Below are 16612 nucleotides of genomic sequence, written 5' to 3' on the forward strand. Positions count from 1 at the left end.
ACGCAGGCCACAAAGCGGAAAACAAACCCTGGACAGGGTGCCAGCCCACCGCAGGACACACACACGCACACATACCCACCAAGCACACACAAGGGACAATTTGAATCGCCAGTGCACCTAACCTGCATGTCTTTGGACTGTGGGAGGAAACCGGAGTATCCAGAGTAAACCCACGCAGACGCAGGGAGGACCTGGGAAGCGAACCCGGGTCACCTAACTGCAAGACGGCAGCGCTGCCCACTGCGCCACTCATCAGACCAAAGCATGTTATGTGCAATTACTGTATTTACCCCTAAATGACAATGTTACCCCTTAGTCTCATTTATTTCCCACATTACTGTATTAGCTGAAAGATTTTAATTTTTGCTTAATGTAATCTGCAGATTTGTTAAAGAAATCCAAGTAACTATAAAATTAAATCATGTTTGTATTAAAAAACGCAAGTTATTTTCACTTCTGTTTTTTGGTTGATGCAAAGATAACTTTTTTTTTCCTGTTTCTGTCTTTTGACCGTGCTGCATTTTTGTAGAATGCTAGTATGAGATGCTATCTATAGTATTCTGTGCAGTTTTGATCTCCCCATCTCTCTGTCTCTCTCTTCTATCTATCTATCTATATCTATATCTCTATATATCTATATATAAAATCTTCATTTGGATCTTGATCTTCGTTTGTCCGCGAATGAATTAGAAGAAGCACTAGATGGCAGTAGAGAGAAAGCTAAAACATAGGCATTGCATTAAGAATCTCATACAGGCTTATACTACTGCAGACTGTAGTACTCCAGTCACACCTCAAAACACAGACATTCAAACTAAACAAATTGTTGTGCTTTAAATTAACTAAAGAGATCTTCATTTAGATCTTGATCTTTGTTTGGCCGCGAATTCCACACATGCGTAGACCACCTTCCAGTTTAGTACGTTGTTGTTACTCACAGATGTCAAAAATGTGCCGGAATAACGAAAAGGGTGGTGGACAGTGTTACGCTGGTTAGCTGCTGAGGCCTGGTTAGAGAATGAGATTGTCGAAGATAAAAGGTACGTGCCTACGTAACATATGAATGAAAGAAAGACAGTTGATAAAATGAATGACAACGTAACAGCACGTTCAGGAAATTATTATTGTTACGAGTAGCTGGCGAGTGCTGCGCGTCTCACAGTTGTACCGTGGCTTGCTCACATGTCAGTGAAGTGATCCTTATTTATGCTTTAAAGAGCCTGGATACCTATGTGTCCTCCTTTTAAAACCATTGCTCCGTGTATATTGCCTCACTCTTTGGATTGCCACAAAGCAACCTGCGAGATTGGAGAAATGTTGAGAAGACATCGTGAGAGGAAGTGACAGCGTCATGAAAACGAGACGGATTGTGAACGGACAAAGCAGAAATGCTCCTACACCACCACATAATTACTATTCAGTCAGTGATTCCGAGTTTAAATTATTAGACTGACCTTCCCCAAGCACAAATACTAACCTTAAAGAGCATAGTTGCCTATAGGTCCCTAATGTTAATGTTCCCTTTGGGTGCCTAATGTTAAAAACAAATCTGTTTTGCGTCACGATAATAGAAAAAGGTACTAGCTGTCCGTGCCGCCCGTTTAGTACACAAGTACCAAAGTGTCCATAATTATGAATGGGGCAGTAAGGTGGATGCCGGCTGTTGTTTTAAAATTTCTTCAACAAGAACACCGGAGCGCTGATGCCCACTGGCTAAGGATGAGTGTGTATTAGTTAAGTAAATATTTTCCTGCATACCAGTTCCACTTGCGTTGATTTTGGTAAGGCTCCTAAAAATGCAAAAAAAAAAACATACCCCATGAAGGCAACAGTAGTCATTTTCTTATAGGCCATAAGCAATCATTTTAACACAGACACCCTTCGATGGATTTGTCAAGTTCTTGAAGATGAGGCCATGCATGTTACATCTTGTGGACACTAACATTTAGAAAGTAGATATTCTAATGAGACAATGTGGTTTTCTTTACAAAGTTTTTTTTTTTTTTATAAGATAGTGTCATTTTGTGTGTTCAAATTCTGACTTTGAAGCTTTTTGGAAAGAGGCAAATACTAACGTATAAGCTAGGTTTCATGGAGCAGCATTCTGCCAAAAAGTTCTTTAGAATATGGGTGAATCTTTTATGTAGGGATGACCGTGATGAACAGCGATGGCCTGATATCCCTTGGGATCCAAACAATGCTGAATTTGTATTGAGGATCCAGTATGTGCACACCTCCATAGTATACAGTATAGTAACGTTTATTTTACAGGGAAACCTGTGCACTTCAGCTTTTATTTAACACTTCTATTTGTTTCTAGAATGTATTTGATGATGTCTGGATCCAAATGTGCATGGAAACAATGAAAACGGGAGTTTGTAGTAAGGCGTTGTATGGATGTTTATGGTCTTTGACGGCTGTGATAAAAGGAATTCTTAAAGGAAGATTTGGTGATAAAAGAAGTAAGTAAACTTTCCTAATGATGATTGGACACTGCAAATTATTGACAACCTGTGCGGGACTGGTTAAACTAAGCAGGTTTCGAATATTATGGTTGCATTTAACATAAGATGTTACAACATATTTGTACAGTATATGTGTATTTGAAACATACATGCACCTGTTTTATTTTTGGCAGCTAATGGAGTCACCCAGAGTCTTCTCAATGTTTAATACACTGAACAGTAACCGAGAAATGGTTTTCCTGGGCTACCAATGGTAATGCAGCTTATACAGCTGAAATCCTGTAATAGGGAATACCAAAGTAATGAAATTTTCAGAATAACGAGATACTATTTGTGAGCCTAGAGCAGGGGTGTCAAACTCCAGGCCTGGAGGGCCGCAGTGGCTGCAGGTTTTCATTCTGACCCTTTTCCTAATTATTGACCCGTTTTCACTGCTAATTAACTCATTTCTCCTTCTTTTTAAGAGCCCTGTTTTTAAGGATTCACTCCTTTAAATTGATTCGTTTCTTCATGAAATGGCAGCCAAACAGAAATGAGACATGAAACGAGCCAACAGATGAGCAGCTAAACTGGGATTTGAAACTCCAACCAATTTCACTCCAACCAATTTATTAACGAGAAGCTCATTCTTGCTGTTAATTAAGCCAGTTATTTAATTTTGTGGTCTGTTGCTGCTCTCATTCTACCACAGCAGACATTTCCAAAACTGTTGATTTTTCTGTTCATCAAAATGTTTTGGTGACCTCCCTTACGGAGACCTTCACTTTTCTTTATTTTCAGATATTGCGTGACGGGCACAGGTGAGCTGGTCGTGTGGCAGCTTGTTTTGTGTCTCATTATTGTTTGGCTGCTAATTAAAAAAAGAGACAACTAAGGGCCGAAGTCAAGTTAATTAACAGTAAAGCAAATGAAGTTAATTAGCAGCAAAAACTGCTCACTAATGATGGTTAGAATGAAAACCTGCAACCACTGCGGCCCTCTAGGCCTGGAGTTCGACACCCGTGGCCTAGACAAACATTCATATGACATTTTAAATGAATTTCATTTTAATGTAATGTAAATTTCAGTATAATTAACTTTTTTTTTGTTTTTTTTTTTTTTTGACCAAAAATGGCCACCGACTTAATAGTTTGATGTAAAAAATACTTAATGCTGCGCCTCCATTTTCCGTACCAGTCACAATAGTACAGGGTGGCGCAGGGAAACAGGAAATTTTGGAACTAGGTGTTGGCAATCCTGGGGCATCGGTAGTTGATTGGGACCAACATGACCTCGTTTTGAACCCCTTGCCATTAGTTATAATGGAGCAGTGGAGTGGTGTGCAACGAGCATTCACCATGAGAATCTTTTATAAGAATGGTGATAGCGTGACTGCTACGCAAATTCAGGCGTCATTACCAGTTAAGACGTCATGATCGCATCCCATCCGCTCATGCGATTACAACATGGGTGCGTAATTTTAGTCCCTACATGCAGCCACTTTGCATGCTGCCCGACAATCGATGGCAGCTATCCGACGATTGTTTGGAAGGCACGTCATTTCACGCAATGGTGGCATTCCATGGCCTGCTTGTGATTTTTTTTTTTTTTTGTGTTATTTCTTCTTCTGTGGGGACATTGTAAAAACCAAGCGTACCGCACACATCCTGCAACCATTGCTGGCATCGCTGGCATTCCTTTTGACATGTTACATCAAGCAATGCAGAATTTCCACAACAGACTGCCAGAATGTGTACGGAAAAATGCACAAAACCTTCATGGTGTTTTCTTCAGAACATAAAATGAGTATTTATTATTATTATTGATATTCTGTACAATACATTTTATCATTAAATTTATTTTGTAACGTGTTTATTCTTGCATTGAAGTCAGCTTAAAATGTCCCGTTTCCCTGCGCCACCCTGTTTATGTATTTTTCCCCATATTCATTATAACGAAATTTCCGAAATATAAATATATAACAATTTTTTTTATTATAACAGTACTACACTTTTTCATATACTGTAGTCTCTCGTCCTAATGGCAGGGTTTTGTGTTAATTCAATGGTTGTTGTGCCAGAGTTTGAGGTGCATTTTCTTATGTATTGGTTGTCCTTGCACATGCAAAAGAAATGGGCCCAATAGTGTGAGTGTGTGCACGTGTGATCCCTGCCATTTACTGGTGTCGCACCCAGGATTGATCTTTGCTCTGTTTGTGATGCTGCCAGGATGTACCGTGGGCCACTATCATGTTGAACTAAGTTAAGTGGTTGCAGTGATGAATAGATAAATGGACTGTATGTAAAAAATATTGTAACCGATCAGAACAGTGAGACAATAAAAGGCAAGTCGTCATCATCTGCTACCAACCTTTTATTTTACAAATTTTAAGTATTAGAAGCTACTTAGTTTATTTATGAGATGGAAAGTAAAATCCGTCCATTTGTTTGGCTTTACAGAAGCACAGAGAAACAAAAGTTAACATCTGGTGCAGCCCAAGCCTGAACTGGATGCTAAGACCATTGTCAATAAGAATTGCTCACATAAGGCCAAGTAACCTTTATATACTTGGTTTTGGACACACACAAGAAAATGAAAATCAAAATGCATATTTGAGTGTTTCTTTATCAGAAATGCAAAGTCACTCATAGCTGTTTTAAATTTCCTATTTTTCAGGCATCTTGAAGGATCTTTTCATTACATTCGACCCTGTGTTTAATAGTCTATATTACACCATCTTGTCTCGGTGCCACAGAGATACCAGTGTGAACTCTGTATGCTTGATCTCCTTTTTCAGTTTACTCGAAGCAATGGCCGCCACTGCATTGCACTTCAGTCTGTTGGAAACCAGTCCGAGGCTTCTATTTCTGCAGGCGCCAGCAGTACTACAAATCATTGATTCACCAGTCCAGTATTTAGTGAAAAAGACAATGTTGCTCTTAGTTAAGAAGTGCCTGCTTCGGAAAGCAGGGGAAGATTTCATGAACTTTGAAGTAAAACCTTTACTTGGTACAACCGATGATCTGAACAATAATCTGTATACGATGGCAGATGCCATACTGCAGTCTTTAAATTCAGGCTGGCTTCAGCAAGTCCCCATCTGTTCACACCCTTGCTACTTTGGAGGGTCAGATGTTCTGGGGAAAAATGCAATGGAAGGCAAGCCGGATCTGATCATGTTAAGAACTGTGAGTCTGATTATTTTAAAATCAATGGCGTACAAGACCAGTAAGCCTTCTGAAACAGGTATGTGTGTTTTGTTTTTCTTTGAATGTCGCATACCAGAATTTTGTGTTCTATACCAATAGCAGTGACATTTCGTAATACTTGATAGCTACTCATTACCACAGCAAATGTGACTTTTTTGGATAAAATAGTTTAATGAAACTTTTTTTTTTTTGTTTTATATTTTGTGAACTGTAACAATATTCCTCAAGGGAAAGAGAGAGGCAACTAAGTGTCATATTAAAAAAAAAAAAAGGCACCGAAAATTGTACAACCAAGAAAACACTCTACAAGAAGACATTTTAGTCCTTGTTATGCCAATAGTGTAGTTGGGCATTTTCTGAATTTGTGGGAAAAGCAGAAAAGCCGTCCCCACTATTTAATTATCCAAATCGTATTCTTTAATATTTATTGTTGAATTCTGCTCTGCACTTGTAATGTTTCTATTGCACTCTTATATTGTACTAGTCATCCCCAGTGGCTTCGCCCGCGTATTAGTGAAGCGGGACAATGAGGAGGCCCTGCCGAGCTCCCCAATCCTGACGTCACTCTTTCCCCCTCCACTCGGCCCGCAGCCCATGTCTCCGATTAGCGCGAATATTTCGCTCATGCAAGCAAGCTGTGATTCTTAAAGCAATGAGAGAAGTCGCAAAATCAACTGGAATGTACAAGCTAATTATAGGGGGAAAAAAAAAAGATGTAAATCCGTTCAGTAGTGTTCTCGTTCTGTAGCTAAGCGGAGGTAAGGTTACGCCCAGAGGCAGACGCGTGAGTGAGGAGGGCCCCACAGCCCGATGAGTCTCTCTCGGATTTGCGCTAATAAGTTGGTACCACAAGTGAACTCTGATACTTAGCGCGATGAGAAAGTCGCAAAATCAATGGAAAGTTTAAATAAATTATAGAAAAAAACCCGATCTAAATCCGTTAAGTAGTTCTCTCGTGAAAAGCAGACAGACATGCAAACGGGTCTAAAAAACGATAAAAATTTCGCGCTTGGACCACAAAATTTTTAAACCCGTTTCTTAGTGAACACCTATGGGCCAAGGGTAACCTACCAAATTTCAAATTTATGTATGTTTGTTTGTTTGTTTGTATATTTATAATTATTTGTATGTATATGTGTGTGTGTGTATATACTGTGTATATATATATCATATATGGGGCTGTCAAAAGGCATGGCCTGTTTAGAGCCCATTGCGGCACTCCTTGTGTGATATTTTTGGGCTATACACCTTCCTCCCAAAAGCGAGCTCTTGTTTGTAACTCCTCCATGAAGTTCATTAAAAAGAAGCCCAGACTATACATTCATATACCTGGTGTCCAGTGCTTCGGTGTAAAGCTCTTGAGTTTACAAGGCCTCTGTTTCCTCTTAGCGCCACTCTTGTCCCAGAGTCTCTGGTGCCTGCTTTTCTTTTAACCAGAGGGCACATCTTCTAAGCTGCCTCATCTTTCCTAAATTAAGTAGTACCCCAGCATTTCTTTACTCCTATTGTTTACCTGATTTTGGTCGTGTACTGTTTTTCTAGTTCTTTTAAATCATTTGCTGTTCTTCCTATAAGCAGTCATCTAATCAGGCCAGCTGCTGAGGGTCTCTAACCCCGGTAGTTATATGCAATCCCCTGTTGAGTAGACCTTCTGTCATTTCCCTGTTTGCCAGGCAGGTTGTTAGGGATCTCCCTCCATGATATCTTTGACTTTGATAGGGTCGGCTCCTCCCACAAACCTAAAACAGCCCCTAGGGTTTCGTCCACCTGCTGGAGGTGAGAGGGTCCTTGGCAGGGTAGTGTGGTGTTTTTTTTAATTTTGTGGTTGCTTGTTTATTCCTGAATATGAATAATTTGAAACTTCAATTTTTATTAGATTTTACTTATACACAATACAAATTGTATAGAATCACTTTTATAAGACTATCATTGCAAGCAATGTGAGAGAGAGAGAGCAAATGCCTAGCATTTAAAACCTACCATTATTCTGTTGGTCTCTGTACATTATATTTCACGTTTCTCAAGTATCACGTAGAGGTTTTCAATATTGCATCGTGGCACAGTGGTTAGTGTTGCTTCTGCGAAACACTGCTCTGCATTACTCATTATGCCCAGTGGCTCACAGTGCAATGTGAAGCTGTACAATTTCTTGCAAAGTGGGGGTCTCCCAGTGGCTGATGTTCACACAGGATTTCAACTTGCAGGTTGAGATGGCAGCACTTGATGGGCAAAGCACTTTGAAGAAGGTAACTCGGCCATCACCAGTCAGCCCCATATTAGTTTGAAACTGAAAGCAACAATGAAAAAAGTAGATGATCAGAGGGAACTGAGGCATGACTTTCAAAGAAGTGGTAGGGGAGACAAAGGGACCAGCAAGTGTTTGTGTGTGGAGTTCAGAGTTCACCAAAAACGGGATCTTCAGATTTCTGTAAAGGTGGTAGGAATGAATCAATTATAGCAGAAAGTCTTTAGTGAAGTAGCCACAGAGATGTATCTGAATCACACCTAATGTTTTACATTTTTACATATACTATAATCTCTTTGCTTGACAAAAGCAGCCTGCGCTATGCGCCAACCGCTCGCATATGAGGATTTAACTTTCACCAAACAAATTTTTTATTTCTCGCGGATATGCCTCTTCATTGAGAAGAAACACTACTTTTCCCTGATGGCAACATGAATTAGACAATCTACTAGTCTTCGATTTAAAGTTTAAATCTGAACAATGTATTCGATCTCTTTTTGCTGTTCCGTTATTTCACTGAGTAATAATTTCCGTTTGTTTGTGCTAATGTGATCTTTACTATCATTTTTTTGGAGACTTTTAATTTTAGTACTTCCACTATCTCTAACCTGCTCTGCATGTGTACTGCGCCAATGTTTTTGAATTTTTTACGACATTCTACTTTGTCATCTGCTCTTTTTTTGTCTTTTATTTCCGACCCCAGGCGTGGTTAAATCTCTTGGCGCAAAGTCTCATCTCGCGGGATGTGAAAGTGTCTCTCTCTGGAAAAAGTTGCGTCTTGTCGGAGGATAAAAAGTCTTGTCTCGTTCCAAGATTTTTTTTTTATTATAATAGAGAGAGATGTGTGTGTGTGTATAAAATATAACAATATAATATACATTATTGATAGATAGATATATGATTTTGTGTATGTATGTATGCGTGTTTGTTTATATATAATTTTTTTTATATATATATATATATATGTGTGTGTGTGGGTGTGTGTGTGTATATACGTATACAGTATATGTGTGTTTATTTTTGCATTTTTTTTATAAATTTAAAAATGTACATCTGTTATTTTTGTATGTCATGTCCAATGTGTGTATGTATTTTATTCTACCATATATTTTCAAACTCGTTTATTCTAAGCAGGGTTACAGAGAAGCTGGGTTTTGTCCCAGCACACATCTGGTGTAAGTGAAAAACCTGATTATATACAATTAAAATGACTGTCAACCTAAACGTTGTGGTATCACTTTAGTAGACCCCATTTAATAATAAAAAAATAGTAAGCAAAAATGAAATAGGAGCAATTTATTTTTGAAACACCTTTGCTATAAGACATTATGTACCCTTATTGTGCTCTGAGGTGAAGCTCTGTCTTCCTCATGTGCGGGTTTGAACTGAACAGCCAGTTCCGGAGGCCTTTATGGGTTTACGTTGGACTCGTGAATGGGGTGGAACTTCCTGGACTGTTGAGGAAGTGAGGTCACTCATCTTCCAGTCAGTATCCCTCTGAACTGTGGATGGGAAGGGGGCAAAGGTTACCAACAGCACCACTTCTCAACTCAGAATGCTAACCTAGCTGGAGCCATGAAGATGTTCTCAAAGCTCATGTGCTTGACAGTATACTTAAATACAGGAATAAAAGAAGACCCATTTTTATTTAGATATAAATATAAGTGGAAGTCTCTATATGTACTCTGTTGGAGTCCTATTACCCAAATATTACGTAATTTTTCACCTAATACAGTATAAGCAAAGAATTGGCATCGTGTGTACAGTATGTTTTTTTTTTTTGTCATCTGTTATGCCTTCAATGACCACTAGAGGGTAGTCATGTTAAAGATTTACCTGTTCACTTGAGTCTGAGAGTAGTTGGTTGTTTCTTTCTTTCTCTTTCTTTCAAAGATGATGACCCACAATATTTTTATTCTTGTACTAGTTTTATTGAAGTTAATATGGTTTGTGGGTTTTTGTTCAATTTTATAATTTAATGAAAATATCCAATGCACAAATATGATGACTGGTTTAAATTGAGTTAGAACAAATAACTAAGTTTGTTGTATTAAGTAAATTTCATTGCAGCCAACTCTCTCTCTCTCTCTCTCTCTCTCTCTCTCTCTCTCGTGCACACACTCGCTGTGTGACCCTGACAGAGTAAATTCAGCTTCAAAAGCTCCAGTTGCAGAAATAGAGAAGTGATTATATTGTGTCCTTTTCTGGGTGAAAGCATCATCTAAGTAATGTGATGGGAATGGTAAATATGCTGCTCATTGCAGACCTTTTGATTGCAGTGGATACAGCTGATTCGTGTCAACATCTGAGTCATCTCCTAAAGTTTGTGAAGAAGCACCTTCCTCCTCAACAGCTTCACCACAGCTGTGCCTGGGTATCGGTGGTATTTATGGAGCAGGATGATGATATGATAGAAGCGGCCAATTCTTTATTGGCCATATATTTACATTTTAGAAGGTATGTTTTTTTTTTATTTTTTTTTTTTTTTAGTTAGGGGTGGTCTTGATGCAGGTATATTTCCCTTCATGACATCCTCTTAAATAATTAAACTTTATACTAGATGCAGTATTGGTAGAGGACTGATTTTTAAATTAAACAGTTTTTCCTATCTTTTGCTGAATGTGTACCTTCAGCACCTTTCCTCTGTATTTGCGTGTGTGAACATCTCTTATCTGGTGCTCCCTCTTTCGAACATGTTTCCATTAAATCCTGCTTTTCAGACTTGCTCATTATTTTTGAGGCACCTTTCTCGCCTCCTGTCTCCATTTTTGAAGGCCTCATGCATCTTTTATTCCTCCTGGTGCGTCTCCTACTCGCACGTCCTCATTTGTCACATCACGAAAGCTAAACTGACCAATCGGATTGCTCGGAGGGACTGGACACACAGACCTTTTTGTGTTTTTATTATATAGTAGATTGTGTCTTTCATAGTGAACATCAATGTAAAGCACTTTGCAAAGCAAATTGTAACCCCCCTCAAGGATTTGTAAATGGTGGCTAACACTCGAAATCTGATTCATATTGAGGGTATGAGCCGCATACCGAGACAGAGAGAGTAACCATATAAGCATTTTATTAGTAAATGACTAAAAGGTGTATGGCTCTCATATTAAAGGGTATTTTAGTTAAATATTTCTGCACTCACTCTATACTTTTTGCAATGTTAAGTTTTAACGTCATGAAGTATTTTCCAGTGCCTGTGTACACCTACTATATTATTACGATCTTTGTTTTTGCTGTGACAGTAGATGGCGCTATACCAGCACTTAACCCGGCACAGACAGACACAAGAGGCACACTTACACAAGTTCACACTTTTTATTTTCTTCTTCCGCACAGTACAGTCCTTTGCACTTCACACACTGTGCACAAATCACCACAAATATAACTCCCAGTCCTTTCTCCTCTTCATGCTCCTTGCAAGCTCCGTCCTCTTCCTCCCGACTCTGACTCCCTGAATGGAGTGAGGCAGCCCCTTTTATAATGCTCCAGGTGCTCCCTGATGACCTTCTTGCAGCACTTCCTGGTGTGGTGGAAGTGCTGCATGGGCACCCGGAAGCAGTCTGAGTGTACCTGCTTCCTGGTCCGGCAGCATCTCCTGATGTGGCGGAAGTGCTGCATACCATGGCTTCTGAGGCATCCACCATACGACCATGGGTCCCCACAAGGTTGCGCTTCCAAGGTCTGTTCTCCTGGCCCCAACACCCACCAGGGTGGCCACCTTCTCATGTTCCAGGGGAGGTACAGCACCTCTACCGGTCCTTCTATCTTCCAGGCATCCTGACTGGGCATGAGCCCCAGCCGTCCACCACATTGCGTCAGTAATACTGTTACCTCACTCCTCCAGAGGAGACTGGCACTTGATTTGTTCATGTGTAGTGGTTGGACTTTCTTGACTGGCACTCCAGCATTCCTCCCACATCTCAAATGTGTGCATTTTCTGTGAACTGCTGACTATCCGTCCTGCGCGATTGTGAGTTCTGTGATTTCTAAAAGGTATTCATTTTCAATCCTGCAATATTAGGTTCTGGTCACCTGCATTCTTAAGCCCAACTGAAAAGGTTTCAAAATGTAATGTTTATTCATACTTCATTTTTTTAATTATTAAAAATATATCTGCTTTATTTGGATATGTCAGACATAGGTCGGCATACAGGACAACATTTTATAGTTTTTTACTTTCTCATATACAAAATATAGGGAAAGCATTGTAATTGTCCAAATGTTTGAAGTCGAGATTTGTATGAATCTCAACATTTTTTAGACCTCCCCGAGTATGAAAATACCATTTTTGGAATTGTGTGCGTGTTTGCGTAAACATGATAACTTGAGTACGCTTTCACTTGGGTCAACCAAACTTTACGTTTTGTACCTAATACTTGTATGTAGATTTCTATTACCTTTTGTGCTCTTTCCGCTAACCGGAAGTGCTACTTTACCTTTTATTTAATTATGAAATTATACTGTGCATTTTTTGTACTTTCTTTTTCTGGCGATGACTTTAATTGAGCTCTTTACAAGTACCTAGGTGTGCTGATAACGGACGTTTTTTTGCAATTGAAGCACAGCCTGGTTGTGTGGGGACTAAACTGGCAAATGATGTTAAAGTATCAAAGTAACTTCTTTGCCATAACTCTGAAGATTTTGATCAAGCATATCAAATAACATTTGTTTTTTTTCCCCCCTAATATAGTGTATATTATCATGTAAGTTAGCTGAGCAGAACTTGCTGGCAATGTAATTTATATTGTATACACATCAACAGATTAACCTTTGAGAAATTACTGCTTTTATTAACCTTAGGTCTCTCTTTTTAAATTGTAAATTTCTTTAATAAGCCTTCAGTTGGCATTTATTTTGTGTCGCATTAAAGTTTTAAAAGATTAGGTTTCCTTTTGTCATTTTATAGTTGTGGAGTCACAGGAGTCTGAACAGCATTGGGCGTAAGGTGGGGACCAATCCTGGGCAGAGTGAGTGTCAGTCCATTGCAGGGTGTACATATACCAGTCCCACTCGCTCACATGTCCACACACCCTTGTGCAAGGCTAATTTAGATTTGCCGATCAATATAACTTTTGTATACCTTTTGAGGTGTGGCAGGAAAGAAGAATAACCTAATAAAGCCAGCACAGGCCTGTGAAAAAGAATGCAGATTTAAACCCAGGATTCTGGACATTTTTGAGGCAGTCACAATAGCCCTGAACGACACTGCGGCCCTTGTTTTATTTTAATAGAGTAGAAGAAAAGGAAAAACTACAAAGAACAGGTGAAAGTCAAGTATTCTAGAAGTCCGTAGCCCCAGGACGGGTCATCGAGGGCCAGCATTTTAATTGACTGAAGAGTAACAACGTAGGAACTTTTGCTCCAACTGGGAGAGCTTTAGCGCTTTGCACATAAGGAAGTGAAGGTTGCAGTTCTATCACTTGTCCAAAAAATTTTATTTTTTTATAAAGGTATTTAGACTACTTCTGTACTGAGAAATAATGATTTGAGATGCCTTTAACAGAAATAAAAACATCTTTGAAAATTTCTCTATAGAACTAAACACCATTGTATGTTGCTTTTGAGTAACGGTAAAATGTCAAGTTGTGTGTGCGTTTTGTGTGTGTGTGTGTGTGTGTGTGTGTGTGTGCTAAATTTTTTTTTTTTGCAGAGTAAACGACAGTCACCCTAATCATGATTATGGCTGCAACCCACACTGCCTCTTTGTCCTTTTCCTGAGGGCCGTCTCGTTTGATCACGCTGTTCTCCTCGACTTCTTGATTTCCGCCGAGACGTGCTTTTTGGAGTACTTCATCATGTATTTAAAGCTACTCCAAGGAGAATGTCAAGAATTTTATAACACTTGTAGTTTCTGTGATAACGTACCATGTGAGAAATACAGTAACACTTTGCCTTTGATTTCTTGTCATGATAAGAAAGCAGCTTCGAGTCCTATTAACTTGGGATTCCAGCTTAAGCGACCGCAGCAGCATGAAACAGCATTTCCTTTAAACCAAAGCTTCTCTGGAGCGAAATCTTTTGAACATCTAAGTCCTAAGAAATCTAGCAGTCATGAATATCCAAGTTGTGAAAATATAAAACCCTTGACTGGTTCTCTGGTTGACTATGAAAGCTCCGATGAGTCTGATTTAGATTTTGAGTGTTTAGCGAGCGCTGAACGACACAATCAAGGAAACGACAACAAGACAACATGTCAGCTAGTGGAAGAATCTGGTCAAAGGGAATGTCTGCCCTCCTCCTCGAGTGAGGTGAAAATGTCTCATAGTTGTGCAAATCAGAAAAATACTTTCTGCAAATCCGTCCGGTGTCTAGTAGAGCTCAGAGAAGCTATACTAAGACTACAGAGAAAAAATCTCTTTCCCTATAACCCAAGTGCACTCCTAAAACTGCTGTTGCAAATTGAGACACTAACTGGCCTAATTCAGAGTAAGAGTGAATCGTAAATTGCACAGGGTGGTACCTAAGATATTCAACAGGTAACGGATATTAAGGAATGTAAAAGTTGTTCTACTCTCTGCACTTTTTCCAATTGAAACATTCTTGGAGTGACTCTGTTCCATTAATATTATGGAAGTAAATTGTCTTTGCAGGGACCTTTTGAGTGCTGGTTTAGAGGCCACATAGGAGTAAAGTCCTGCAGTCGCAGCCCTGCAAGTAACCTTTTTACTTGAAACGGTTCGGTTCATGTGTGACCCACTTCAGTTGGACTGTTCTCCATTCATTCAGCTTTAGCCAAGCATTGGAGCTGGAACATTGGGTACATAGAAGTAAAGGTAGTTTGTTTTTCTGTTTTTATTCATTTATTTTGTGGATGTAAAGAGATTTGGCAGTGCTTACTATAAAGCTGCTTCCCATGTATAGGTCTGGTTTCATGTACTTATCCAGGTAGTGTTTTGCACATTCTCCATGTATTTGCGTGGATTGTCTCATGCTGCTAAAGTTCTATCTCCTATTCCGAAAATTTGTATAGTATTTTGACAGGTAAGTCAGAACTACCAGGCCCACAATTCAAAGCAGGTCTCCTGGAACTACGAGGCAGGAACCCCAGCAACAGCACTACTGGTGTCTTTATAACTGTTAGGCTTATAGTAAAATATAAAAGTAAAATATATTGTTCACCTGAATGGATGAACATGCAGTCCCCTCCACAAGTATTAACACACTTGGGAAAGATGAGTATAAAGGTTTATATAAAAAAAAAAAAAAGTAAAATCATCACCTTTTCATAAATTACTTTAATCTTACACTGAAAACAATGAGATAAATTCAACCTTTAACCCCTTGTTGCTTAAATTTATTTACAGTTATATAAAAAATGAAATTTGTTTTTTTGCTGTCAAGCAGATGATAAATTAAGGGGCGCTTGTTCATTTGAATAGAGCACACTAGCAAACGGTAAGCTGGCACATATTTTTATCTTAGCACAACTTTCCTCAAATTTGAACAATTTCTAGAAATTAGCAGCCAAAATCCACGTGCACGGCCACACCAACACTTCACTTCCATCAGGTGGATGTAGTTTCCACTATGACTGCTAGATTGGGTGACCAGTGCTTCTAATACCATCCTTGGTACGTGTCGAATACACATCGACTGGCATTGGCGGGATACATACGTCACCTTGGCTGCATTCAGGCTGGAAGCGGTTTGAAGCGATTTTCCGACAATCATCTATAAGGGGTTAACTAAAGTTATTTTGAGTAAAAAATAATTCCTCATTAGATTCCCCCAAAAAAATCCTACATACCCTGCTTATTGAAACCCCTCCATTTGCCAAAAAAATTACCTTCTATAACGACTCATCCAGTTGGTGAGTATTGAGCCAGGAAATTGAGAACATTCTTCTCAACCAAATCTCTTCAAAGCATCCAGGGTCCGAGGGACTTCTCTTGTTTACACTCTACTCGTCCCACAGGTTTTCAGTAAGGTTTAAGGTCCGGGGACAGAGAGAGACATAGAGGTTAGGGGCAGGCACTGATGCAGCGCATGGCCGCACTCGCCACATGACAAATCAATTCAGGATCCCAGATTAGGACCCGAGTGCAGCCATGCAACGGGTGACCCCTCAGCACCACAATGTGAGGTTTTTAATGGTGACTGGAGTAGCCAATTCTACCACCAACCCCCTGGTTATTCCCTGCAGGTTTTAAGGCCTACATGCATGGTTGGATGCAGATTAACGTCATACCCAGGATGGAGCAATTGCAGGTTAAGGGCGTTGCTCAATGGCCCAATGGAGTAAAGTCACTTCTGGCATTTACAGGATTTGAACCGGCAACCTTCTGATTGCCAGTGCAGATCCCCAGCCTTAGTGCTACCACTCTGAACCTACTAGGGATGAGACGGCTTGATTTTGTGTTCCTCGAGCCATGTTCGTGTTGATTTAGACGTTATTTTTTGATCATTGACTCATTGGAAGATGGAACAACAGCCCCATTTTAGTTTCTTGGCAGAGATAGCCAGGTTTAAGTTTAAAATCTCCTGGTATTTCATGAAGTCCATGATGCCATGTGTCCTACCTAACAAGATTCCCAGGACTTTTTGGAGGAAGAACATCCACCGTACTTGGCAGTGGTGATCAGGTTCTTTTTGGTATAGTTCTTCATTTTACACCACACCCACCTGACTGTAGTATATGGTTCTATCAAAATTCCAGTAAACTCGAGCTGCTTGCTTATGTTTCTGATTAAACGACAGGAAAGGCTTTTTCC

The 16612-nt window shown here is 39.6% G+C and overlaps 1 protein-coding gene across 5 annotated transcripts in view; it reads left to right on the top strand.

Moving 5' to 3' along the window:
* The window catches only part of lins1 (lines homolog 1), a 31734-nt gene that overhangs the window by 6577 nt on the left and 8545 nt on the right, over nucleotides 1-16612 (top strand). For 4 of the 5 annotated variants that reach the window (XM_039772716.1, XM_039772714.1, XM_039772713.1 and 1 more), the window contains exons 4-7: nucleotides 2321-2462; nucleotides 5121-5690; nucleotides 10178-10355; nucleotides 13552-15725. In XM_039772716.1, the coding sequence (XP_039628650.1) occupies nucleotides 2321-2462; nucleotides 5121-5690; nucleotides 10178-10355; nucleotides 13552-14344 (1683 nt within the window). In that variant the 3' untranslated portion in view covers nucleotides 14345-15725. Of the gene's footprint in view, nucleotides 1-2320; nucleotides 2463-5120; nucleotides 5691-10177; nucleotides 10356-13551; nucleotides 15726-16612 lie in introns of those variants that run through there. The other variant, XR_005635971.1, reaches the window with a different exon arrangement.

This window comes from Polypterus senegalus, chromosome 12, assembly GCF_016835505.1.
Source record: "Polypterus senegalus isolate Bchr_013 chromosome 12, ASM1683550v1, whole genome shotgun sequence".
Classification (NCBI taxonomy): Eukaryota; Metazoa; Chordata; class Cladistia; order Polypteriformes; family Polypteridae; genus Polypterus; species Polypterus senegalus.